The 26,531-nt window shown below is 39.5% G+C and overlaps 2 protein-coding genes across 4 annotated transcripts in view; one reads left to right on the forward strand and one right to left on the reverse strand.

Annotated features, from left to right (window-relative positions):
• Positions 1–9: 9 nt before the first annotated feature.
• On the forward strand, positions 10–18,229 carry AGT (angiotensinogen). 2 transcript variants are annotated; one of them, XM_070733937.1, is made up of 5 exons: positions 10–95; positions 9,493–10,297; positions 14,826–15,084; positions 16,128–16,272; positions 16,668–18,229. In XM_070733937.1, the coding sequence occupies exons 2-5, from the start codon at positions 9,517–9,519 to the stop codon at positions 16,854–16,856; spliced, it is 1,374 nt and encodes a 457-aa protein (XP_070590038.1). In that variant the 5' UTR covers positions 10–95; positions 9,493–9,516; the 3' UTR covers positions 16,857–18,229. The 2 variants fall into 2 exon arrangements, with proteins under 2 accessions (XP_070590038.1, XP_070590039.1); XM_070733938.1 differs by having other exon boundaries at positions 36–99.
• A 2,042-nt stretch (positions 18,230–20,271) lies between these two features.
• COG2 (component of oligomeric golgi complex 2) overlaps positions 20,272–26,531 on the reverse strand; it is a 30,970-nt gene continuing 24,710 nt past the window's right edge. For both annotated transcript variants that reach the window (XM_070733939.1, XM_070733940.1), the window contains exons 14-18: positions 25,680–25,752; positions 24,249–24,391; positions 22,014–22,153; positions 21,069–21,249; positions 20,272–20,780 (exon numbers count right to left, since the gene is read on the reverse strand). In XM_070733939.1, the coding sequence (XP_070590040.1) occupies positions 20,679–20,780; positions 21,069–21,249; positions 22,014–22,153; positions 24,249–24,391; positions 25,680–25,752 (639 nt within the window). In that variant the 3' untranslated portion in view covers positions 20,272–20,678. The remainder of the gene's footprint in view (positions 20,781–21,068; positions 21,250–22,013; positions 22,154–24,248; positions 24,392–25,679; positions 25,753–26,531) is intronic.

Consider the following 26,531-nt stretch of genomic DNA (forward strand, 5'->3'; position numbering starts at 1 on the left):
AATCCGGAGGATAAAATAGGAGCCCCAATGCTCTTTTAAGGATTCGATCCTGAGCACAGAAAACGGCCTGAGGTTCTTGCCCAAGGGAAAGAGATGTGAGTAAGTTTTTTCTGTTGTTATGGATGCAGATAGAGAATAATAATAATAATAATAATAATAATAATAATAATAATAATAATTTATTAGATTTGTATGCCGCCCCTCTCCGAAGACTCGGAGCGGCTCACAACAGTAATACAAAATACAAATCCAATGTTAAAAGCAAAAACAGTTTTAAAACCCTTAATTAAAAACAATCATGCAACCCAAACAAACCATACATAAAACGGAGCAGCCAAGGGGAATCAATTTCCCCATGCCTGGTGACAAAGGTGGGGTTTTAAGAGTTTGTGAAAGGCAAGGAGGGTGGGGGAGGTCCTGATCTCCGAGGGGAGTTCATTCCAGAGGGGGCCGCCACAGAGAAGGCTCTTCCCCTGGGTCCCGCCAAACGGCATTGTTTTGTTGACAGGACCTGTTGTGAAATAGTAGTTCATTCTCTTTTTTCTCCAAATCATTGATGTTGTGGTAACCGTTTGCTTGCTGTTCCTTATTTTCCCCAAAAGATAAAATGCAACAGCGGTTGGATTCCCTTTGTTGCATGAAACAGCTTGCCTATTTGTTGTTGTTTTTTGACATGATATATTGTGGTTATAGACCAGTGATGGTGAACCTTTTTTGGCTCGGGTGCTGAAAGACTGCTTGTGCACACAATAGAGTGCACGTGTGTGCCCACATCCATAATGCAATGCCCGTCCCTCTACACATGCTGACAACCCCACTGTGCCCCCCCCCCTATTCATGTGGACAGGCCTCACTGAGGCCTCCAGCTTTTTGGTAGGCTCCTTGGACTGTTCCAGAGTTCAGGAAAGTTTCTGGAACCTGGGGAGGGTGAAAAATAGCCCGACAGGCCAACTGTTGGATCATTTTTCACCATCCCCAGGCTTCAGGAGACTTTCCACAACCCTGGAGATGGCAAAAAGGGGTTCAGGAGGCTTTCCTGAAGCGTGGGGAGAGTGAAAACAGCCAAAAATCAGATGGTGCGCATGTGTGCACATACGTGCCGGAGCTGACATAGGGCAACGCCTCATGTGCCCTCAGATGTGACTCCACGTGCCACCTGTGGCACACATGCCATAGGATCGTCATCAGTGTTATAAACACTCTGATTTGTAAATAAGAAAACCACCTGATCTAGGCTACCCAAATCCAGATGACTGCAATAGGGCAACAAAGAGATACGGAAAACCCTAAATCCTGGCTGTCTTCCATTGGGTGGCCCAATTTTTGGCAAACAATTGAAGCAACTCTAATAACTTGGTATAACAAGCCAGTTTGCCCTAGTACCTAAGGCACCAGACTTGAACAGTGGTGGGTTGTTAGCTGTTTGGCCCAGGTCACGAACTGGTAGCAGTGATGGCAGGAGGCTCCACCCACCCACTGGAACGCTTCTGCACATGTGCAGAAGTGGTGCGTGTACGTGCACAAACACAAACTGGTAGCAATGGGATTTAGAACCCACTGCTGGAGTAGACCATGAGTCCTAGTCCCTTCTTAGCCTGAAATCCAGTTTGGTGACATTAGGCCAGTCATTTTCTCTCTGCCTAAATCACCTGCCAGGGGGGCTGTTGTGGCGAAAATAGGAGAAGAAAGGTGTGTTGAATGTGTTCATTGCCTTCAATTTAATATATGTAAAATGTATTAATATGTATTAATGTAAAAATTAATAAAGCTGGAATACAAATAAATGAATGCGAATTTAAAAAAATAAAATATTATATATAACCTTAGCTACTGCAACATATTCAAAAAAACCTGCTGAAATTAATTATAGTTAGAGTGATATGTAAATCTCAGTTCATATGCAGCTTTTATCATCTAAACTTAAGGTTTGATAAGAAACTAATTAAATATATGAGAGCAACAAAGATGATTAGGGGAATGGAGAGTAAAACATATGAAGAACAGTTGCAGGAACTGGGCATGGCTAGTTCAATGAAAAGAAGAACCAGGGGAGACATGAGAGCAGTGTTCCAACATTTCAGGGGTTGCCACAAAGAAGAAGGAGTCAACCTATTCGCCAAAGCACCTGTGGGTAGAACAAGAAGCAATGGGTGGAAATTAAACAAGAAAAGAAGCAACTTTGAACTAAGGAAACATATCCTGACAGAAAAAATTAATCAGTGGAACAGCTTGCCTCCAGAAGTTGTGAATGCTCCAATATTTATTTATTTATTTTATTTATTTATTTTGTCCAATACACAATACATATTGAAGAGAATAGACATGAAGTATTATATATAAAGAGAAGATATAAAAATAGAAGAGAAGATATATGAGATAAAGGAGAGATAATTGGACAGGGGACGAAAGGCAGGCTAGTGCACTTATGTACGCCCCTTACTGACCTCTTAGGAACCTGGAGAGGTCAATCGTGGATAGTCTAAGGGAGAAATGTTGGGGGTTAGGGGTTGACACTACTGAGTCCGGTAATGAGTTCCATGCTTCAACAACTCGATTGCTAAAGTCATATTTTTTACAGTCAAGCTTGGAGCGATTAATATTAAGTTTGAATTTGTTGCGTGCTCTTGTGTTGTTGTGGTTGAAGCTGAAGTAGTCATTGACAGGCAGGACGTTGCAGCATATGATTTCATGGGCAATACTTAGATCGTGTTTTAGGCGTCGTAGTTCTAAGCTTTCTAGACCTAGGATTGATAGTCTGCTTTCGTAGTTGCATAAGGTATTCTGTTTCGAATGGAGGAGTGAAGGGCTCTTCTGGTAAAGTATCTTTGGACATTTTCTAGGGTGTGGATGTCCGAGATGTGGTATGGGTTCCATACAGGTGAACTGTATTCAAGGATGGGTCTGGAAAAAGTTTTGTAGGCTCTGGTGAGTAGTGTGAGATTGCCAGAGCAGAAGCTGTGTAGGATCAGGTTAACAACTCTAGAAGCCTTTTTGGCAATATTGTTGCAGTGGGCTTTAGCACTTAGGTCATTTGATATTAGTATTCCAAGGTCTTTTAGTGAGTGGGGGTTGGCTGTGAGATTTTGTTTATTCAGTTTATATATGAGGTTTGGATTCTTTTTGCCGATGTGGAGGGTAGAGCATTTGTTGGTTGATATTTGAAGTTGCCAGGTGTTAGACCAATCTGAGAAAAAATCGAGGTCTTTTTGGAGAGTAGATGTGTTGTCCGTGGAAGTTTTTAAGAAGATGTTGGATAACTATTTGTCTGAAGTAGTGGGGTGGACTAGAAGACCTCCAAGGTCCCTTCCAATTCTGTGGTTATTATTATTATATGCACATGAGTAAACAGATTTCACACAGACAAATTATAGGGTCACTAAGCATCAGATGGCAGTATAAAATCTGTTGGTATTACCCGGACCACCACAGCGCTAGTGGGACAATATTGTAATCCCTCATTTTACAGATCAAATTGCCCAGATTGCAAATATGTGTAAAGGGAGAGTAAGCAAAGATGCAAAACAGGAGAAAAATAAATAATGAGAATTAGCAGATCTGGGTTGTAGGAATCTAGATAATCTGATAGCCCTAAAATTTAATGAATGAATGGGAGAAAGAGTACCTGTTAAAGCAGAATATCCATTAAATCCAAATAGGATTTAATGCACACACAAAATGGCCCATGGGGTGTGCCAACGCAAACAACAGAAAGCAGATTTGGCCTATTGTGTTCAAAGTCCACTAAACGGAAGCCCATAAAACTGAAGGTTTCATGTAATGATATAACTTCATGAGAACCAGATAAAATGTCAACAGAGAGCAACTGCTGGCTCTTTAAATATTTGCAGTACAAGTGGTTTCTGGAGAGATAATTCCTACAACTGCTAAACGAAAAAAGGAGGCCTGAGTTTTCTATGAATAAATTATGATAATTGAGATACTCAGTCCTCTTACTAGAATAATAGGCTATAATACAAGTAGACATCTTTTCCTCACTATTGCTTTTTATCTATGTGCAAATAAGAATGGTGGAAGGTCTTAAGCATAAAACGTATCAGGAAAGACTTAATGAACTCAATCTGTATAGTCTGGAGGACAGAAGGAAAAGGGGGGACATGATCGAAACATTTAAATATGTTAAGGGGTTAAATAAGGTTAAGGAGGGAAGTGTTTTTAATAGGAAAATGAACACAAGAACAAGGGGACACAATCTGAAGTTAGTTGGGGGAAAGATCAGAAGCAACATGAGGAAATATTATTTTACTGAAAGAGTAGTAGATCCTTGGAACAAACTTCCAGCAGACATGGTTGGTAAATCCACAGTAACTGAATTTAAACATGCCTGGGATAAACATATATCCATTGTAAGATAAAATACAGGAAATAGTATAAGGGCAGACTAGATGGAGCATGAGGTCTTTTTCTGCCGTCAGTCTTCTATGTTTCTATGTTTCTAAAAAGAGTATGAAAATTAGTGGAGAAAACACATGAATATGAATGAAAGCCCATTGTCGTTGGAAAATTCTGTGAACAAGGAAGTATGATTTCAGAATAAGATCTATAGCGAAGCATCTCATATGGAATAGTCAAGAAATAATGTAGAAAGAAAAAAAAAGGAATATTTATGGGCAAGATGAAAATTCCCAGTCAGAAGTAATTGATAACGAGCCACAATGTCATTGTGTAGTAGTAGTAGCAGTAGTAATAGTGATTTATTAATTGATGAGTGTTATGATCTTATTAAAAACGTTTTGATTATTGAGACCATCAGTGCTATGACATCATGACATGTATCATTTTCCCTTCTTATGCCCCTTGCCCTCCTGTGTCAATGTTGCTGCACTTCACCTATAGTTGAATTGATTTTTAAAAATATAGAGAAGATAATATAGACTAATGTTTCCCAATCTTGACAGCTTTAATATGTGTGGACTTCAATTCCCAGAATCTCCCAGCCAGCAGGAGGAAATTGGGTGGAGTACTTAACATTTTTTCCCAAACAAATACTTTGAACTATTCATGACCTCTTTATATGAACCTGGAAAAAGGATGCAGTTGCAAAAAACACCCCCCCCCACAACCACATTTATTTTAATTAGCATTGGGCTGTGGTTTTCTTTTCCAGTAAAAACTATTTTAAGAAGTAGAAGCAGTCTTTCCTGTACTGGAAGCAATGTACCATGTTGGATCATAGATAGCAATATAAATATTAGACACCAAAATATGTTTGAGGAATGCAATTTGGAAATATTTAATTTTTTTGTAGCAATATGAAAGGCTGTAAATCGATATTCACATTTTTGTAGATGTGCAGATTGAGAAACATCACTATAACATCTTATAAATAGAATGGATACCATGTTCTCCTTTGGAGTACTGTCCAGATGTTGGACAGTGGTTGGACGCTATTTTTACCAGCACCATACTAGCCCTGCAAAGAGAGGATTGTCCTACATAAATAATGATATATGGTCAATCTGTTTTAGAGTTTTATTTTTTATTCTTTTAACTTCCTCAGAAAAGAGATCATCTCCTCAGGGTTAAATGCTTCGATGATTAAGCAATAAATTTTATATAAAATAAGAATTTAGACACCATTCTTTTGGTATTGATTTTCTTCACTGGATATACTGTACCTAGGCTGCAAAGCTCATGATGGCCGACTCTTTGCTGCTCTTTAATGTCATCCAGAATTATTATTATTAGTATTAGTTTTGCAGCCCATCTATTATGGTCTCACTTTTATGAACTGGCTTCTTAAAGCAGTTACATATTTTCTGAGGCTAGTGTGGGGGGAAAAGGAAGCTGTTGTAAAGAGTCACCAGGGAGTGCAAAGCCTAAATCCCTTCTTCCCACTATTTCTAAACCACTGCTCTACAAAGAGGGACTTTGGTGGCACCTAATTCCAGATAATAATTGTAATCTTAATTAGGTTAGTCTATATTAGGAATGCCTTGAAAGATGTCCACATGAAGATCTGTTGAGAGAAGATCTAATGAGAGGAGAGGAACCGCTCCAAACTTGACTGTAAAAAATATGACTTTAACAATCGAGTTGTCGAAGCGTGGAACTCATTACCGGACTCAATAGTGTCAACCCCTAACCCCCAACATTTCTCCCTTAGACTATCCACGATTGACCTCTCCAGGTTTCTAAGAGGTCAGTAAGGGGCAGGCATAAGTGCACTAGTGTGCCTTCCGTCCCCTCATATATCATATATATTTTCTTCCTTTCATATATCTTCTCCTCTATTTTTATATATTATCTTTATATATAGTACTTCATGTCTATTCTCTTCCATATGTATTGCGTGTTGGACAAATGAATGAATAAATAAATAAAATAAATAGGCAAATGTTCAGCTCCATGTTTAGCACTCCTCTACGCCATTCAGTGAGAAAGAGGCTAATGTATAACTCACTCTTATCCAAACTGCATGCACTTGGTTAAAGGTTGTGCGCTGGAAGATCTCAAGTAAGCCAGACCTTAGTTCTAACTGGTCACCACCAGCCTCTAAGCTTCATTTTTTATCTCTCATTGATGCAAGAGCATGACATTAGAAGGATTGTTTTACATATTATTTGAGGAATGCTAAATACTAATTCACAAGCCATGATCCCCAAGTCCTCTTAGGTGAGCATTTAATATAAATCAAAAGAAGGATGTTCATTCAAGTCAAAATAAATAAATAAAAGCTGTTACTGGCAGGGTTTATACAGTTTGCTAAGCAAAACCTAAAATGCAGGCTATTGTTGTTTAGTAAGATCCACATAGTTGCTTTTGGACTTTAGGACTGTATATGGCAGGTTCATCTTTTCGGATTACAGATTACTACAGTTTGAAGGGACCAAGTAGGTCATCTAGTCCAACCCCCCCGCTCAAGCAGGAGTCCCTACACCAGGGGTCCCCAAACTTTTTACACAGGGGGCCAGTTCATTGTCCCTCGAACTGTTGTAGGGCCGGACTATATAAAAAAACTATGAACAAATCCTGATGCACATTGCACATACCTTATTTTAAAGTAAAAAACAAAATGGGAACATACTATTTAGAGGGGAGGGAAGAAATCTGAAATTCATATATGTTTATGTTTTGTTTTTAATTTTCTTTTGTTAACATCTGATTGGCTATACAAGGTTTTCTTGGTTTATAGAAAAATGTATAAAGAAAGAAGGAAGCACTTTCGCATAATGATTAATAAGTTAGAAATATAATTGGTGTTGTACTTTTTGAAGGAACATTAAGGAGATAATTTAATTAAAAGAAAAGTATGTACTTGTGCTCCTGTCACTCACCCGTGGGCCAGATAAATGGCCTCAGCTGGCCGCATGCGGCCCACGGGCCGTAGTTTGGAGACCGCTGCGGGCCTACACCATTTCAGACTGATGCCAGTCCTATTTCTTCTTGAAGGTCTCAATTGTTGAAGCTCCCACAACCTCTGTAAGAAAGCTGTTCCACTGGTTGATCGCTCTCACTATCAGAAAGTTTCTCCTTATTTCCAGGTTGAATATTTCCTTGGTCAGTTTCCATCCATTATTCCTTAACCGGCCTTCAAATATTGGAACACTGCTATCATGTCTCCCCTGGTCCTTCTCTTCACTGCACTGTCCTGCAACCGTTTTTCACATGTTATAGTCTCCAATCCTCTAATCCAGTGTTTTTCAACCAGTGTGCCATGAGACATGGTCAGGTGTGCCGTGGGGAAATTAAACATGGTTCCCCAAACTATGGCCCGCGTGCCAGATAGGGCCCACGAAGGCCATTTATCCAGCCCACCGCCAGCCGCCTCCATCTGAACATAAACATTCCCCTCACAATCCCTCCAGCTATTAGTGACAGGAAGAGTTGAGGCACAGGGAACGTTCACTGACCAATCACCTTCTAGGATTCATCCTGACCTCTATCGATGAACCAATAGCAGGCCCCCTCTTATCCACACCCAGGAAGGCTCAGGCTGCCGCGCACTTGTCATTGTGTGGCCGCAGCGAGTAGTTGAAGCTGCTACTCTTCCTCATGGTCCCGATTTCTACGTGAGTATAAATACATTTAGAAACTATATTATTAACTATATGTATAATATGTATTCTGCTAGAGTGTCATTTTGTGTCATTTTGGTTGGTGGTGTGCCCCAGGATTTTGTAAATGTAAAAAATGTGCTACGGCTCAAAAAAGGTTGAAAATCACTGCTCTAATCATCCTGGTTGCTCTCTTCCGCACTTTCTTTAGTGTTTCATTATCTTTTTTTGTAGTGTGGTGACCAAAACTGTACTCTAGGTGTGGTCTAACTAAGGCTTTATAAAGTGGTATTAGTACCTCCCTAGTCCTAGATTGTATCCCTCTAGTAATGCAGCTTAGCTTTTCAAACAGCAGTTAGTGGTAAAAAGTAGGTTTTTTAAAAATGTGTGTCAGCGTTCCAAATAGCACCTGAGAAATAAATCAAGTCCCAGTCCAATTCCCTCAATCAGAGCTAAGGCCGAAGCCTTCATGTGGAGTTGGAGAGATCGGCCTGTCAATGTGTCCATATTAAACAGAATATATGTTTAAAATTATGCGAGACTGATGTCATATGAAATAATATTCCAAACAAAAAAAACGAATGGTATGTTTTTTGTGTATGCTTGCTTTTAATAATGGGTTTTTAGTGTTTTTTCAATTATTAGATTTGTTCTTACATTGTCTTTGTTATTGTTGTGAGCCGCCCCGAGTCTACAGAGAGGGGCAGCATACAAATCTAAGAAATAATAATAATAATAATAATAATAATAATAATAATAATAATAATAATAATAATAATGAATAAGGTCTTGCAATTGTCCATCTCTAGAAATCTCTTCAGGATAAACCAATATAGTACTGAATCATGGAATATATTTGCTAAACATGCTTATACATAATTAAACACAGTTTTATAACCCAGTGCATAACAGTGCAGAAACAGAGCTGGATCTTGGCAAATTTCCCATGTAGGCTAAATGATGCTTTCTAAGTACTGTGTAAGATGCACCATTCCCCCCCCCCCAAAAAAAAGAAGCTGAAAATTTGGGTGTGTCTTATATTCCAAATGAAGCTTTTAGTAAGATTTTTTTAACCTAATGAGGTGTTAACGAGTGAAGCATTGAGTGTTCCTTTGTCTGATTTTCCCATTGTTTCTTTTTCTGAAGAGAGAGAGAAGTTGAAGTGTTTTAGAAACTGTTTTTTATCCCCAACCAGGGGATTAAAAAGCAAGCGTGTTGACTCAAACCAGCAAACTAATGTGCTGAAGCTGACCAGACTAAAGAGTAGCCATATGAATACCTGGTAGGCAGATTATTTCTCCCCCCCACCCTATTTTCCTCCGCCAAAACAAAGGTGCGTCTTATACTCCAAAAATACAGTACATATATTAATTTCTTTATGGCTTGGATAATTATGCTATTTAATGAAAGGAAAGCCTGCTGAAAATCCATAAAGCATCCGTTGGTGACGCTTGCAATTTCTTTGTTTCTGAAACAGACCCAAGTGAAGATCCACCTCAAGATGAAACTCAGAGTCATTTTGCCATGTGTCCTTCTGTACCTTACCGCTGGATGCTGCGATCGGGTATATGTCCACCCCTTTTACCTGATTTCCCTTAACGATACCAGCGCCAACACCTGCAAGGAGCTGGAAGAAAGAGAACCGCTGGTGAAGATGTTTGTTCCCTTCTCAATTGAGTCCCATTTCACTTCAACATATGAAGAGGGTCTGGGAAACAAGAGTGAGGAAGAAAGGAAGCGCTTGAGTGTGAACTTCTTAACAGACCCCATTTATGTGCTTGGGGCCCGTTTTTACAGAGAGTTGAAAAAAATACACAAAAGCAACAACATTATCCTCTCTCCCATCTTCATATACGAGTCTCTATTGTCCATTTATTTAGGGACATCTGGAAAAACAGCAACCGATCTGCAGATTTTTTTAGGGTTTGACTCGCCATTCACTAACTCAAGTTGTGCCTTCAAAATAGATGGACATAAAGTTCTCTTTGCCCTGAAGATCATCCTGAATGCTCCCTTACGCTCCAGGGACCCAGAGGGGTTGATTTTCTCCAAGCTCCTGTGCGTTTTCTCTGCTCCTGGTGCCTATTTATCTGAGTCTTTTGCCCACGAATTGGCCTTTCCAGATGTGAATTTCTACGTTCGAGCTGTGAATTTCACCAACCCCACAGAGGCAGCAGAACAAATAAATGCATTTATCGAAAGGAAGAGCACACACAAGGGTCTGCTGGCTAACATTGATCAGGAAACCAGTTTGCTGTTGACAACTTATACTCATTTCAAAGGTACTTGACAGAAAAAAGGGGATTGACACAGAGTAAGATCAATGACAATATTAAAGAGGAGTAGATCAGGGGGAATAATAATAATAATAATAATAATAATAATAATAATAATAATAATTTATATTACATAGTTATTGCACTATTTTACAAGATGATGATGATCATGGTAAGGGAAGGGATGATGATAGGGAAAGCAAGTAGGATGCTTGGCTGCATAACTAGAGGTATAACAAGCAGGAAGAGGGAGATTAGGATCCCGCTATATGAAGTGCTGGTGAGACCACATTTGAAATACTGTGTTCAGTTCTGGAGACCTCACCTACAAAAAGATATTGACAAAATTGAACGGGTCCAAAGACGGGCTACAAGAATGGTGGAAGGTCTTAAGCATAAAACGTATCAGGAAAGACTTAATGAACTCAATCTGTATAGTCTGGAGGACAGAAGGAAAAGGGGGGACATTTAAATATATTAAAGGGTTAAATAAGGTCCAGGAGGGAAGTGTTTTTAATAGGAAAGTGAACACAAGAACAAGGGGGCACAATCTGAAGTTAGTTGGGGGAAAGATCAAAAGCAACATGAGAAGATATTATTTTACTGAAAGAGTAGTAGATCCTTGGAACAAACTTCCATCAGATGTGGTTGATAAATCCACAGTAACTGAATTTAAACATGCCTGGGAGAAACATATATCTATCCTAAGATAAAATACAGAAAATAGTATAAGGACAGACTAGATGGATCATGAGGTCTTTTTCTGCCATCAGTCTTCTACGTGTCTATGTTTCTATGTAGTAATAATAATAATAATAATAATAATAATAATAATAATAATACCTAATAATATTGTAAAATAGTGCAATAACTACTTTGTCCACTTGCTAAAATGGGGACTGTAATAAATATGTGGTATTGAATCAACAGGTCTGTAACACAGAATATAACTTGAATAACCTTCATTGTTAATTCCCTCCTATCAAAATTAATTTCTGACAGATTGAATGGGTATTCAGATATACTGTAGTGTGTTATGTGCCTCCCTTTTAACCACTGGAATATATTCCCATTCTTCACCCAGGAACCTTGGGGTGGGGAAGAAAGTTGCTTGGAAGATCTATATTGTTCTGAAAAGGGGGATATGAGGAATTAGTCATTGTGGCCTGCAACTGTGAAAAGGTTGCAGGTCACAATGACTAATTCATAGACAAAACCATAGTAGTCACTGTGAGATTGACAGTAGCAATCTAAGAGTAAGAAAACTATTCACCAATTCACTGGGGAACAGCAATTTTGTTGTCTTAAATCTGTGATTTGTTTTCAACTAACCTTTGGTCTCTGAGTCCAAAAGTAACCACAGTTTTTGTCTATCACGTCAACATTAAGTTACAGGATGCCCTCAAAAGTCATACAAATTGTGCACATAAAGGAAAGGAAAGGAAAAACTTACTAAATATACAGTTTACAAAGAATAATTTTATTCATACAAAGGCTATAATAGTTACTGCAAGTTAAATTGTGTTCATACATATAGTTGTTTTTTATCGAATGGTAATTATACCTATTAAGGTAAAAAAAATTGCTTATTTATTTATTTATTGGATTTGTATGCCGCCCCTCTCCGCAGACTCGGGGCGGCTAACAGCAACAATAAAGCAGTGTACAATAGTAGTCTGATGTTAGAAACAATTAAAAACCCATTAATATAAAAAACCAAGCATACATACATACATACCATGCATAGAATTGTAAAGGCCTAGGGGGAAGAGGATCTCAATTCCCCCATGCCTGGCGGCAGAGGTGGGTTTTAAGCAGCTTACGAAAGGCAAGGAGGGTGGGGGCAATTCTAATCTTTGGGGGGAGTTGGTTCCAGAGGGCTGGGCCCGCCACAGAGAAGGCTCTTCCCCTGGGTCCCACCAAGCGACATTCTTTAGTTGACGGGACCCGGAGAAGATCCACTCTGTGGGACCTAACTGGTCGCTGGGATTCGTGCAGCAGAAGGCGGTCCCTGAGGTAATCTGGTCCGGTGCCATGAAGGGCTTTATAGGTCATAACCAACACTTTGAATTGTGATCGGAAACTGATCGGCAACCAATGCAGACTGCAGAGTGTTGGTGTAACATGGGCATATTTGGGAAAGCCCATGATTGCTCTCACAGCTGCATTCTGCACGATCTGAAGTTTCCGAACATTTTTCAAAGGTAGCCCCATGTAGAGAGTGTTTTAACTTTTTCTGGAGTGTTTAATCTGTGGACATTCTCATTTGATGCTCCAACAATATTCAGCCAACATATGTACATCCAGGGGTGGGCTACTGCCTGGATTGGGGGGGATGACGCAGTGAGGTAGCAAAAATGGAGCTCCACCCTAGAGCACCCAATTTGCACTGAAAGATGTTGAAAGAAAAGCATAAACCACACCACAGTGTGGTAGTCAAAATTTTGGTAGCCCTTCACTGTGTACATCCCATCTAGCTTGATATTGTGCTTTCATGACCTTCAAATCTTGGTGGAATCGCTCACCTTACTCGTCACTGACTGCACCAATATTTTCCAGGAAGTTAGCAAGATAGGTATGTAAAAAATGCAATTAGAAGCTCATGTTGTTGTTGTTGTTGTTGTTGTTGTTCTTCTTCTTCTTCTTCTTCTTCTTCTTCTTCTTCTTATTATTATTATTATTATTATTATTATTATTATTATTATTATTCCTATTCCTATTATTCCTATTCTTCTGCTTATTATTATTATTATTATTATTATTATTATTATTATTATTATTATTATTATTATTTAGATTTGTATGCCACCCTTCTCCGAAGACTTGGGGCAGCTCACAGGTTGCCTAATTAACTATACAGTATTATCTATATAAGGTGTAGAGAAAAAACTTGACGTGGTAGAAGAAAACTAACTAGTTTTGAAACCAGCATGCCTAATTAACTATAAAAAAGCTCTCAAATCAAACTCAACAGAAATTGTGTTACAAATTGTTCCCCAGTGTTATGATTGGGCAGGGCCAAAGCACAGAACTTAGACTTCTTCAAATTATAGGAAATGAATAAACTGCTTCCCACCACATTGATTTCTTGTATTTATTAAATTTACATGTCACCCATTTCTCAGTTTGAGGATAATGTTCCCTTGATTCTTTGAGTATTGAACAGATAATGACCGTGCTTGCATTTTTGACAAATAGTACGAAAGACATTTAGCTGTACATAATATGTGAACCCATGTGATCTGGTTATCTCTCATACCAGAGTCAGCCAAGTCTGTATTTGTTTTTGTGCCTTCAAGTCAGTGTTGACTCCTGATGACTTCCTGGATTAGTTTTTGCGTTTTTGCAGTTTTCTTGGCAAGGTTTTTCAGAAATGATTTGTCATTGCCTGCTTCTTCCTAGGGCTAAGAAAGAATGACCAGTCTAAGGCAGTGATTTTCAACCTTTTTTGAGCCGCAGCACATTTTTTACATTTACGAAACCCTGGGGCACATTGAGTGGGGCGGAGGGGGGGCTAAAAAAAGTTTGGACAAAAAAATTCTCTCTTCCTCCCTTTCGCTCTATTTCTCTCTCCCTCTTTCTCTCCCTTCCTTCCTCTTTCTCTCTCTCCATCCCTCTTTCTCTTCTTTCCTTCCTCTTTTTTGCTCTTTCTCTCTCCCTACCTCCCTCTATGTCTTTCTCTCTCTCTCCTTCCCTCCCTCTCTTTCTCTCTCTCTCTTGCTTTCTTTCTCTTGTTCTCTTTCTGTCTTGCTTTCTTTCTCTCTCTCTCTCTTGTTCTCGTTCTCTCTCGCTCGCTTTCTCTTGCTTGCTTTCTCTCTCTCTCTCTTGCTTTCTTTTTCTTTCTCTCTCTCTTGCTTTCTTTCTCTCTCTGAGCTTCGCGGCACACCTGACTATGTCCCACGACACACCAGTGTGCCGCGGCACACTGGTTGAAAAACACTGGTCTAAGGTAACCTAGTTGTTTGGCGCCCAAGATGAGGCTAGGACTCCAGTCTGATGCCTTAACTATTACACTAAACTTATTATCAGTGTCTGCTTATAGGATACAATTGTAGAAAATAGTTATGCAGTGTGTGAGAAACCTTTACATGAGGAAAGTATAGTGGTTCTGTTCCTGTAGTATAAGAACCTTCTGAATATTCTTGGACCATCTATTATGGTTTCAAAGGATACTTGATGAAGGTCAGTTTCCCAAGATGATTTTCAATTGCTGGGAAACACAGTGCATGTTTTTGAGCCTCTTAAGGTTTCTTAGCTCATAATCAAAAGCATTACACCCAATTAATTAAAGTAATTCTTCACTTAACACTTTGAATTTAGTTTCCCTACTCTTATATTCAGCCAGTTTTTAATTGTTTTGTGTTATAAGTGCCTTTGGATGTACATATGCAGTAGGAAACCTGAATTCTGTCCAAGAAAATAGTGGATAAAGGGATAAATATAAATTGCATGTAATATTCAGCTAGATCCTTTTTTATGAATAAGAAGGGGAAACTATTAGTTTCCTCTAATCATACTTTCATTTGTTTTTCAGCTGTAATAAATGGAGCGTCCCCACTCAAAGAACCTCAAGAATTCTGGCTTAATTCCCAAACTAAGATCTTTGTTCCTATGATGACAGTAACAGGAATCTTCAAGCATAAACATCGTAATGGACTTTCCATTGTCAAAATTCCTCTCAGCAAGAGTATATTTTTGCTGCTCTTACAGCCCAGCAACAGCAATGAACTTTCTAGTGATGATCAATATCCGTTGACACCTTCTTTGGAATGGGTTCATGGCTTGAAATCAAAGTACGCTTCCCCATTCATCACAACGCTAGGCACTCATATAACAATATGAAGAGTTCGAAAGTAGAACCAATTACCCAAGGAGGTGGTGGATAATTGCTTCCTCTTCAGGCTAGACAGTCATGTGTCTCTGGCATGCTTTAATTTATATTCCTGCAGTGCAGAAAGTGGGACATGATGGCTGAAGTGGTCACTTGCAATTCTATGATTCTAAGATCTTTGTAGAATCCTACACCCAAGACTTGAGAGATAACCACTACTCCTTTTGTCAAGACAAAGGAGCAATCAAAGCAATTAGTTCCATTTCCCTTCCAGGTTATAGGTCAGTGATGGCGAACCTTTTTTTATCAGGTGCCGAAAGCATGTACATGTGCATTACTGCACATACGTGAGTGCCCATACCCACAATCCAATGTCTGGGGAGGGTAAAAACAGTTCCCCCTGCCCCCTGAAGGCTCTCTGGAGGCTGGAAATGGCCCATTTCCTGATTTCCAGTTAGCCCAGTAGGCCATTTTTCACCTTCCTCATGATCGAGGCCTCCTTAGAGCCCGAGGAGAGCGAAAATACTCTCCTCTGCCCCCTGGAGGCCATCCAGAAGCTGAAAACATCCTCACAGAGCCTCCTCATAAGCTGAAAATCAGCTGGCTGGTGTGCATATGTGTGCTGGAGCTAAGATGGGCAACAGCTCGGGTGCCAGCAGATATGGCTCCGTGTTCCACCTGTGGCACATGTGCTATAGGTTTGCCATCACTAATATAGGTGATCTCAGTGGCACATTCAGCACCAAATCCTCCAGAAGCCCAGAACAATCACTTTTTGGAATTTATTTATTTGTGTGTATTTATTAAAATTTGTCAAACAAAAATGAGAACAAGAATAAAATGAAAAAAATACAATGATAGGGTAGATAGGCATTGTGAACTTATGCACGCCCCCTCTACTGACCATTTAAGTATGAAGTGACAACTATTTTATAACCTTGTGCTTTACTTTTTCTCCTCCCTCCCTTCTCTTTTTTCTCTTTCTTTCCTTCCTTTCTTCTGCAGACAAATTCACTTGACTTTCCCAAGGGTGTCCTTTACAAGCATATACGACCTTCAAGAACTCCTTGTGAAACATGATATGGCTGATTTGCTTGGAAAAGAAGCCAATCTCAGATTGCTAAGCAATAGTAATGTGACCATTGGAAAGGTATGCTGTCATTGACCTTTGCTCTTTGTAAGCATATACATCTATCCGTTTGGACTATGTATTTAGCATCCAAGGACGGATAATATACAGTGGAACAAGGATGGGGAACCATGGCCCTTTTATGACTTGTGAACTTCAACTCCCAGAATTCCTAAGCCAGTGATGGATGGATGGACAGACGGAAGGGGGGGGGGGAGAGATAGAGAGAGAATGATTTAATTGTAGCACAAACCATACATGCCTTCTACAAACATTATACAACTTTTTTAAAATCAAAGTTTCTAAATCTTTATTAGCATTTTTTAAAATAGCTTTTCATTTATTGGGCTTTTTTTCATTTATAATAGCACAATGGCCTACTGACTCAGATTTGCTATCTTTGGTTTTGCTTGCAGATCATAAATCAGCAACTTTTTGAGCTCAGCCCCAGTGAAGGAGATAAAATAGAAGCTCATACAGAAGAACATGCCGGCGAGACACTTAAAATAACATTAAACAAGCCATTTCAGTTTGCAGTGTACGAAGAAGGATCGTTTGCATTGATTTATTTTGGCCAAATAACAGATCCCCTTAAAGAAACATAAATTCTGGATGGGGGGGGGGTCAGTTTTCTGTAACCCTTTAATCTTTTTCCTGCAGTATAGTTTTTAATGATATTTTTTAAAAATCTTGCTTTGAAAACAAATGCATCTTTCAGAAATAAACTTGACAAATAGAACTTTATAAAAAAAATACTGCTGCTTACATCGTGACTAATAAAGAGCTCTCATCTCTTAAGACTACTATAAGATAAAGTAGATCATTTTCTATTTACTGAGAGATTCCAATGTGTGCTGGTTTAAGCCAAATATATACATTTTAATTATGTTTAAGCAAACTCAATTATTTTGGCTTATTTAATAATATATTCTAATATTCCCTGTACAAGAACTCTGCCTCTCAAAAATATGGGGAATAATATATCTATAACACAGATCATAGTAATCTATTTCTACATTCTATTTTAAAGACATTTAGCCATGACTATGTCTATGTTATGTCTCATTTGCGACAACGATGGAACCGCATACAGATGGGAGATTGAACAACTAGCTTCGTGGTACGATTGGAACAATCTGAAATTGAACACAATCAAAACTTTAGAAACGGTAGTAGACTTTAGGAGAAACCCTCCCGTTCTACCACCTCTTACAATACTAGACAACACAGTATCAACAGTAGAGACCTTCAAATTTCTAAGTTCTATCATATCTCAAGACTTAAAATGGTCATCTAACATCAAAAACGACATCAAAAAAGCACAACAAAGAATGGTCTCTCTGTGCCAACTCAGGAAGCTCAAACTGCCCAAGGAGCTGCTGATAAAAGTTCTACAGAGGAATCCTTGAGTCTCTCATCTGCATCTCTATAACTGTCTAGTTCAGTTCTGCAACCCAACAAGACCGACACAGACTTCAGAGGATAATTAGAACTGCAGAAAAAACAGATGCTACCAACCTGCTTTCCATTGAAGACCTGTATACTGCACGAGTCAAAAAGAGGGGTATGAATATATTTACTGACCACTCGCATCCTGGATGTCAATTGTTTCAACTCCTATCCTCAAAATGACACTATGGAGCACTGCACACCAAGACTAGACACAAGAACAGTCCCCCCCCCCAATGCCATCACTCTGCTAAATAATTCCCTCACCATTGTAGGCTGCATTACTATTAGTCTTCTCAGAGCTCCTTTCAAATCATCTCCTGCCACTTATGACTGTAACTTGTTGCTTATATCCTTACGGTTTATATTGTTTCTTGATTGCATATTTGTACCCTATGACAATCATTAAGTATTGTACCTTATGATTCTTGATAAATGTTATCTTTTTTTATGTATACTGAGAGCATATGCACCAAAGACAAATTCCTTGTGTGTCCAAATGGCTAATAAAGAATTCTATTCTATTCTACTATATTCTAATTGTCACACAACTAAGGTTAGCTACATTGGGATCTTATAATTAAACTATATTCATGTCACAGGGACTTACTTCATCAAAGCTGCACAAGTAACTCATGTTTGCATGATACGATTAAGAATTCCCCAGCATACTCACTCAACTTTTTGGGCTAATAATATACAGCCTAATCTTGGTCAGTTCATATCTTTGCTCGCATTTTTCTAGGCCTTTCCATGCTTGGGCTGTGGGACTTTAGCAATTTATATGAAATATTTAACCACCCATGACCAAATTTAGTATGAAGGCCATGGAGAGAGATATTTGTTCTATACCAGGAGGAACATTCCAAGTCCAGGATAACTTGTGAAAAAAGAAAAATTAAGTAGCTTAATCTGCAAGCTTGATTTAATACACCTACTTTGTGTCTAAAAATCATTAACTCCCACTCCACAAGCATGAAAAAAAATACCATCATTAAAAATAAATGTAGGCCTCAAACTGTGAACAATAAAATGGTTGAAATTCTTGAATATCTGGCCATATCTTCCAAGACACAAATTGGAAAAAAAAGGTGGTAGTTGGGTGAACCTCTTGGTCATAACAACTTTCCAGCTCCAGCTTTGAATCAACGGTGGAAAAGAGTTCAGAGCAGGGTGCTGAACACAAGCATTTACAACTAAAATGTTTGTCTAGAAATTTACTCCGAGTGCCAGAGCTTTTACACCAAAATTCATGTTTACTTCACAGCTTGTCCCTCCTTTTCATCCTCCTTGGCATTATAATTCATAGGTTCCTGGTGTCAGCATGACGCCAAAACCGGAAGTCACCAGCAACTACGTCAAACACATATGGATAAAACTTCAGGAAAATTTACACCACCTATATGTTAAACCACAGGCCGCAAAGCATGGAAGCCCCAGCTCTAACGCTGGCCCTCTACACTCTTCTTACTACTCTTTTTTGCTCTAATTTTCTATCCTTCCTCCTCTTGTATCTCTTTCCCTTCTTCCCCAATGCCCTTCCCTTTCTTCTTTTCTCCTTCCCCACTTACACGTACTATATAAGTAAACCATAATTGCTAGAATGTACATTATATATATTCCCTTTACTTTTCTGTACCCCGTTTTTAATGTATATATTCAATAAACATATTATTATATAATTCATAGGTCCACGTGCACTCCTTTGAAACAGGATCCAGACTGAATATTAAACATCCTAATGGAGAATCTTTTATCTCCCCTTTATGGGGAATAAGGAAAACACAATTAGTTTGATTGGCCTGCTAGTAGTAGGCAGATATGAAACTAATTTAATGCCAGGCCCTCTCCCCTTTACTATCCAGCGCTCTGATTGGAAGATTTTAATATCAGCTAATAGCAGCTAATAAGTACTGGCCACACTGGGATTCTAGGATACTTTATTTCTGAAATCATAACAGATGAACTGTATTTGAATCCTGCCAGGACTCATCTGTGTTTTCAAATTAAGTATTGGCCATATCGTGACAGCCAGGAATCACAATTCATCTTCCTGATGTTTCAGAGATCATAATGACCTCATTTGGGTGTGGGGGGAGGACCTATTTCAAAATTTCAATGATGGAAATAGGGATTTTAATGGAAAGAGGATTTCCAGGTCCCCAAGTTTCCCATAACCACTCTAAAATGTTCACAAAGGCTAAAAAACCCCACTCTTTAATTAACTTGAATTCTGATATTTTTGAGATAATACAATACTACTGGAAACGCTGTCTGTATCATTCACTTATTGTATGCCAACAAAAGAAAAGTAGCAAGTAGTCTTCAGAGAAAAGTCACACAGGGAAAGATTTGATTTTCTTCACAGGGTTAGGGAAACATTTTGACTCAGAATAAAAGATGCCACCTATTGAGGAAAAAGTTCAAAATTGTTTTCTTTTTCGAAAACCAAGAATAGCTCTTTATAAACTCAAAGCAATATGATACAAACAATCCTTAGATGTCACAACATTACATGTTTTTTAAATATTTTAAATCACAAAATAAAACATAAAGCACACAAGTCATAAGAACATTCTTAACACCACTGTTTATTCTATAACAAAATTTACAAAAAGACAAAATCCTTTTTGTTCATTTTAATGATCTTAAATTCATTTTTTTCTGCATGATAATAATTTACAATAAAAATAAAAAATATTTCCATAATCCTATGGCAGAACACGTAGAAATATATAAACTGCCTTCCATATAACGGAAAACCAAAATAAACCTTCTCCCCTGTATGTTTCTTTTATTTTTTGCAAAATGAGTTTCTCCTGTTTTGAGACACATTTAAATCTGCTGCTGAAGCTGATTAGGAAGCACTTTTTTTTTTGCTAAACAGTATTTGGCAAAGGAAAGTAAAAATAAAAAATAAACTTTTTTTTCTTTTTGGGGAAGCTGGGTCTCTTCATTAAAAAGCTGGAGAGATTATGTTATGTTTGTTCAGTGGCTATCTGATCTTTAGCAGCTTGAACAAGGTCCGAAAGAGTGGAAAAACTTTTAATGTTGCTCAGCTGTATCCCCATCATCTCCATCTAAAACAAAACATCAAATGGACTAATTATTACATTGTAAGTAACACCAAAAGTATTTCAAACATAATAGAAAATGTACAATATGAAAACTGAATTTCAAGAAGTTACACATGTACATCCCCTCCAGCCCCCCCCTCCCATTAATCATGCTCGGAAATAAACTGGACCAACAGCAAATGACTTGCCAAAATTCTGAACCGAGGTTTGGGTGGTCAAACTCTTAACACATTAACAGCAATATTTATGCAAAAAAACCCCCACCATTTACTTTTTTGGCATCTACGTTACCTGCATTCCAAAATGTTCCACGTCTAGAGCTAACTGTAGGCGGATTTTGCTATCATCGCTCATGCCTCCAGAAGGGGAGGGATTATTTGCAGTCACAGTTTTTCTGGCTTGTTTTAGCCTTTTCAAGCTCTCTTCCATTTTCTTGACAGAATTTAGAATATCAGATACTGTATCTAAGTACCTACATGAAGAGGAATTAATGGATTACATTATGAGCACTTGTGGGAAGAACTTCATTTAGAGCAGGGTGTGTGGGAGAGTGTATATCATCGATGGGGAACCTTTTTATGCTCGGGTGCCAAAAGGGTGTGTGTGCATGCCCACATCTATAATGCAATGCCCTCCCCCCAAAACTTGCACACACAACCCCCATGCTGTCCCCCTGTGTGTGTGCACAGACCTCACTTAAGCCTCCAGACTTGCCATAGGCCCATTGGCCTGTTTTTTTGCCCCGAAAGCCTCCTGAAGCCTGGGGAGGGTGAAAAATGGCCTAACAACCCAACTGGAAGTTTATTTCTGGACTTCCGGTAGGCCCGTTGGGTCTGTTTTTTTGCCATCCATGGGCTCTGAAGGCTTTCCTGAAGTCTGGGGGGGGGCAAAAATGGCCTCCCCTCACACTCTGGAACACCGAAAATCAGAGCCAATGTAGGGCAATGCGTTGTGTGTCCTCAGATATAGCTCTGTCTGCCACATGTGGCATACATGTCATAGATTTGTCGTCACAGGTGTATACTGTTCATATAGTAGTTATACTGTGGCTATAGGGTGGAGCAGAATATACAGTGCATTCAGAAAGTATCCAGACTCCTTTCACTCATGTGAGGCTTGCAATCTGATTCCAACATTGCTGACATTCACTCCCCCTTCCCCTCATTAATCTACACTCAGTATTCCATAATGACAAAGTGATAACAGAATTTTAGAAATGTCTGTACTGTCACCTACTTCTGTGTGCTTGTATTGAGGGCTCCTTCCAGCCATTGATCAATCACAGCTGGCTTTAACGTATCTTTGTAATCATTCTTCAGTTGATGGAATGGTTTAAGAGCACTGTCAACATAGGGCAATGCCTTGGTTGGCACTTCCTGATTATTGATGTATGAGATATGACAAAAAAAAAACCCACAAGAGAAAATCTTATTAAGCATCTACAGCAAATCTTAACATGACCATTTAGAAAGATGAATGGTTAATTGCTCATGCACAGCAGTCTTAGAATTATTCAGGAGCAAGAGACAAACATTCCAATGAATAATTTGTGCTAATATTTAAGACAATTCTGCTTTCTAGAGAAAAATGGCAAAGCATGTCTCATGCACATAGTCTTTCAAGCAAACATATTTTTCCAATCATGATTATGCCAATTTGTGTCAGAATTAACACATGTAGAGCCGAACAGAAATAGCCGACAAAGAAATGAAATGTCTAGTCAAAGAATTTAACCCTGGACAATCAGTTGTACTCTCAAAAACCTTAACAGTTTTAATAGCAGCAAATTGGAATTAAGCCAAATATTGTATGACAGAACTTGAGCCATTCTAGCATATTAATGGCAGTGCTAGCTTTCTTCCTCTGGGGTCTAGGACCTTCAGGGTCCCATCCATGGCCACACGTCCTTCTCTTTCAGACTACCATCTCCGCCCATTTACCTCCAGCCAGAGGTGGGTTCCTCCCAGAGGTGGGTTCCTCCCAGTGGTGGTTGGAAATGCTGTTCCAGCGGTGGAACCGGAGCCCATAGCCTTGCTCCGTTGCCGCTGGGTGGGCGCGTGCTGTGTACATTCAACTGGAGCGATTCTGCTAAAAAATTAGCATTTCTTTGCTTCCGCACATACGCGGAAGGATGTCCGCACATCAGATTTCAGCTGCTGCACATGCACAGCAGCCAGAATCATGCTGTGGCGCCTATAGCGGCAGCTGGCAAAAACAACCTGCCCAACCTCCGGCCACACGCCTGCTCTCTTGCACTGCAGGAGAGAGAGATGCCTGTGGCGCAGGAAAGCACAAAGCAGGCCACGTGGCTGGAGCTCGGGGCCACCCGGCCTGCATGCTCTCAGCGCCCCTGCAGGAGGTCATGGGAGCAAGGTAAGGGCTGGGCGGGCCCCTTGCAGCGCGGCGGGCGGTGGCATGGCAGAGCGTGTGGTGTGGGGCAAGCCGCCGTGAGAGGCCCAGGGGGGCGAACAGCAGTGAGCGGGTGGCGGCATGGCAAAGCGTCCACTTATGTTGCTTTTGCCTATTTCCGGATTCTTTTCGCCTCTGTGCATGCGTGAAAAAGTCCTGGGAATCTCACACACGCGCATCCTCGTGTGAGATTTGGCTTCTGCGCAGAAGCTGAATCCTGCATGAGGGTGCATGTGTGCAGGGTGCGCACGTGCGTGCAGGGGCGCATTCCCGTCCCATTCCAGTAGGGCCGGGAATGGTAGCCTACTCCTGGCTCCTGCCTATTCTAAGTATCGGCCAATCCACTGCTGCTTTGGGCCACATGGGACAGTTAGGCACCAGCCTATCGGGTGGGAGGCAGAATCATGATGTTGTGAGGGCAACATGTGATCGCTGATCACAGGAGTTATGGAGCTACTGGGGGGGGGGGAGAACAGTGGTGGTGAGGCTTCTGGGGTGGGTGTACCAGCAGCTCAACTGCAGGATCAGCTGTGGGGTGGGGAATAGTGGGAGTTGGAAACAGGAAACCTCTAACGTTGGGTCACCCTATTTACTTCTGAAACAGACTTTGTCAGCTAATAACCTACTTATCTGGAAAAAAGATGCTTATTGACAGAATCAATGGCATTGATGCACTGCCAGATTCTGCTTTAGAAAACCTTGAGTGCGACAGAGTCAAGAGGAACCATAAAGGTATTTCAGTTTGTACATTACGCTTTCTTTCCTAGGTCAACATGGAGTTAGAAAAATATAAAATATAGAAATAGAAAAACATGGAAATGGATAATGGGGACATATGAATACAATACAACTACATACAGATTCTCTTTTAAGTCTTTGAGATACTGACTCTTGTCAGTTTAATAGAGTATAGGCAGCTTTGCAGACTTAAAGGTTATTTCATATTTTTATACACACACACACACACACCAGCTTAAAGAACCCCGTTATAATAGTTATTATAATGGCCATTTATTTTGTCCACACATACACACACATATATTTTCAAAGGTTAAAAAATACCTTATTAGTTCTCCTATACAGTCTTGGGATTTCCAGGGCACTTTTCAAGCAGCTAAAGCAGGAATCATTTAAATCCTGAATAATTTTATTATTTAAGGTTGGCCAGGAATCTAATAAAGAATTCTTTGAGTCTTCTAGTGCTCCTATTGAAGAAATATATACATTTATACATGGCAAAATCTAAATACCCTAAGCCAGTCTTAAGTATATGGCTATTTTACAACTCCTCTGGAGTACAGCTATAAACAAATACAAAAAGAGCTGGATTGCACTACTAAGCGTTATATATTATGATGCAACTGTTTCCCTTCATTTTTGCCGGCGCTGCTTTGAATCCCAGTGAGGGGAGGCTCAGGGAATTCCCAGCAATGCAAGAATGGGTGCTTCGGCTGGCAACGGAAATCGGGAGGCGGGGATTCCCAGTGGCGCAAGGCCAAAGGGATAAGTTTTGGGACGGGGTTTCATGCATTATGTTGGACTTAGGGGTTCAGGTGGGCTTGTTTCTCACGTATCTGCGTGGCACAAGCCCTGCCTGTGCTACTCGAGGAGGTAGCCGGGCTGGCGGTGGGGTTCCCCAGACTTATTGTCTTGGGGGACCTCAACCTGCCATCGCTCGACGAATCCTCTGGACTGGCACAGGAGTTCATGGCCACCATGGCAGCCATGGACCTGACCCAAGTAGTACAGGCTCCGACTCACGAGGGGGCGCACGCACCCGACATGGTATTCCTCTCTGAGCAACTGAGTAATGGTCTGAGACTAAGGGGCTTAGAAGTGTTGCCTTTGTCATGGTCAGACCATTTTCTGCTGTGGCTTGACTTCCTGGCTCTAATCCTCCCCCGCAGGGAGGCAGAACCGATTAAGTTGTTCCGCCCCAGGCGCGGATTGGTTTTTATCATAATGGGTTTTTAACTGTTTTTAGTATTGGATTATTGTTATATGCTGTTTTATTACTGCTGTTAGTTGCCCCGAGTCTGCGGAAAGGGGCAGCATACAAATCCAATTAATAATAATAATAATAATAATTATTATTATTATTATTATTATTATTATTTGCTTTTACATCGATTCCTATGGGGAAAATTGCTTCGTCTTACAAACTTTTCTACTTACGAACCTGGTCGCGGAACGAATTAAGTTCGTAAGTTGAGGTATCACTGTATAATTGAAAGATCTGCAAACGCTAGCAGAGAAATATGCTTAAGAACCATTGATGTTTTTACCCTAAAGATATAGGAAAAGAAGACTAAGCAAGGCTGTAGGGAATCACCTTCAAATCCATTCCCTCAAATATTGAGAAATTACTTCAATTTCAATCTTCCTTATTCAATTTAACATTTTGTCTTTGACAAAATATACTTCATAAAATATATTTATCAAAAGTTGAATACATTGAGAGAGAGAGAGAGAGAGAAACACACAAATCTTCACCTGAGATGCAAGCTACATTCTTGAAGCCAATCATGTTAAGTTTTGGTTTGATCATTTCCAAAAGTTCCGGAAGCTGAATGAAAAATATGCAAGGCATTATGAGTACATAACCTTCAGATATCTGACACACTGACGCAGATACGTTCTTGTAATGTTTCTGCCATTTTCTTTGTTGGAAACATACACGCTAAATAAAGAAGGTACCAGCAATATCTTACAATAATACAAGTATTCAGTATCTTCCCTCTTAAACAGGTGCACTGACATAATAATAATGAGCCGTTTACCCAACTATGGAAAAAGAATAAAAAAAACACTTTAAACAATTTGATTTGAACCCCTAGAAAGATTCTGCTTCAAAGCTGCATGTTAACAATTTAATTTTTTTGAACTGACAGGACTAAAGAGTGAACACATCACTTGTACTACCTTTTACCTCAACGATAAGAAACCAAGGTAAAAGCTGATAACCAAAGCCACAAATGGCAAAGAATAATTTTCTTAAGGAAACATAGAAACATAGAAGACTGACGGCAGAAAAAGACCTCATGGTCCATTTAGTCTGCCCTTATACTATTTCCTGTGTTTTATCTTAGGATGGATATATGTTTATCCCAGGCATGTTTAAATTCAGTTACTGTGGATTTACCAACCACGTCTGCTGGAAGTTTGTTCCAAGGATCTACTACTCTTTCAGTAAAATAATATTTCCTCACATTGCTTTTGATCTTTCCCCCAACTAACTTCAGATTGTGTCCCCTTGTTCTTGTGTTCACTTTCCTATTAAAAACACTTCCCTCCTGAACCTTATTTAACCCTTTAACATATTTAAATATTTCGATCATGTCCCCC

Source organism: Erythrolamprus reginae, chromosome 1 (genome assembly GCF_031021105.1).
Source record: "Erythrolamprus reginae isolate rEryReg1 chromosome 1, rEryReg1.hap1, whole genome shotgun sequence".
In the NCBI taxonomy this organism is placed as follows: domain Eukaryota; kingdom Metazoa; phylum Chordata; class Lepidosauria; order Squamata; family Dipsadidae; genus Erythrolamprus; species Erythrolamprus reginae.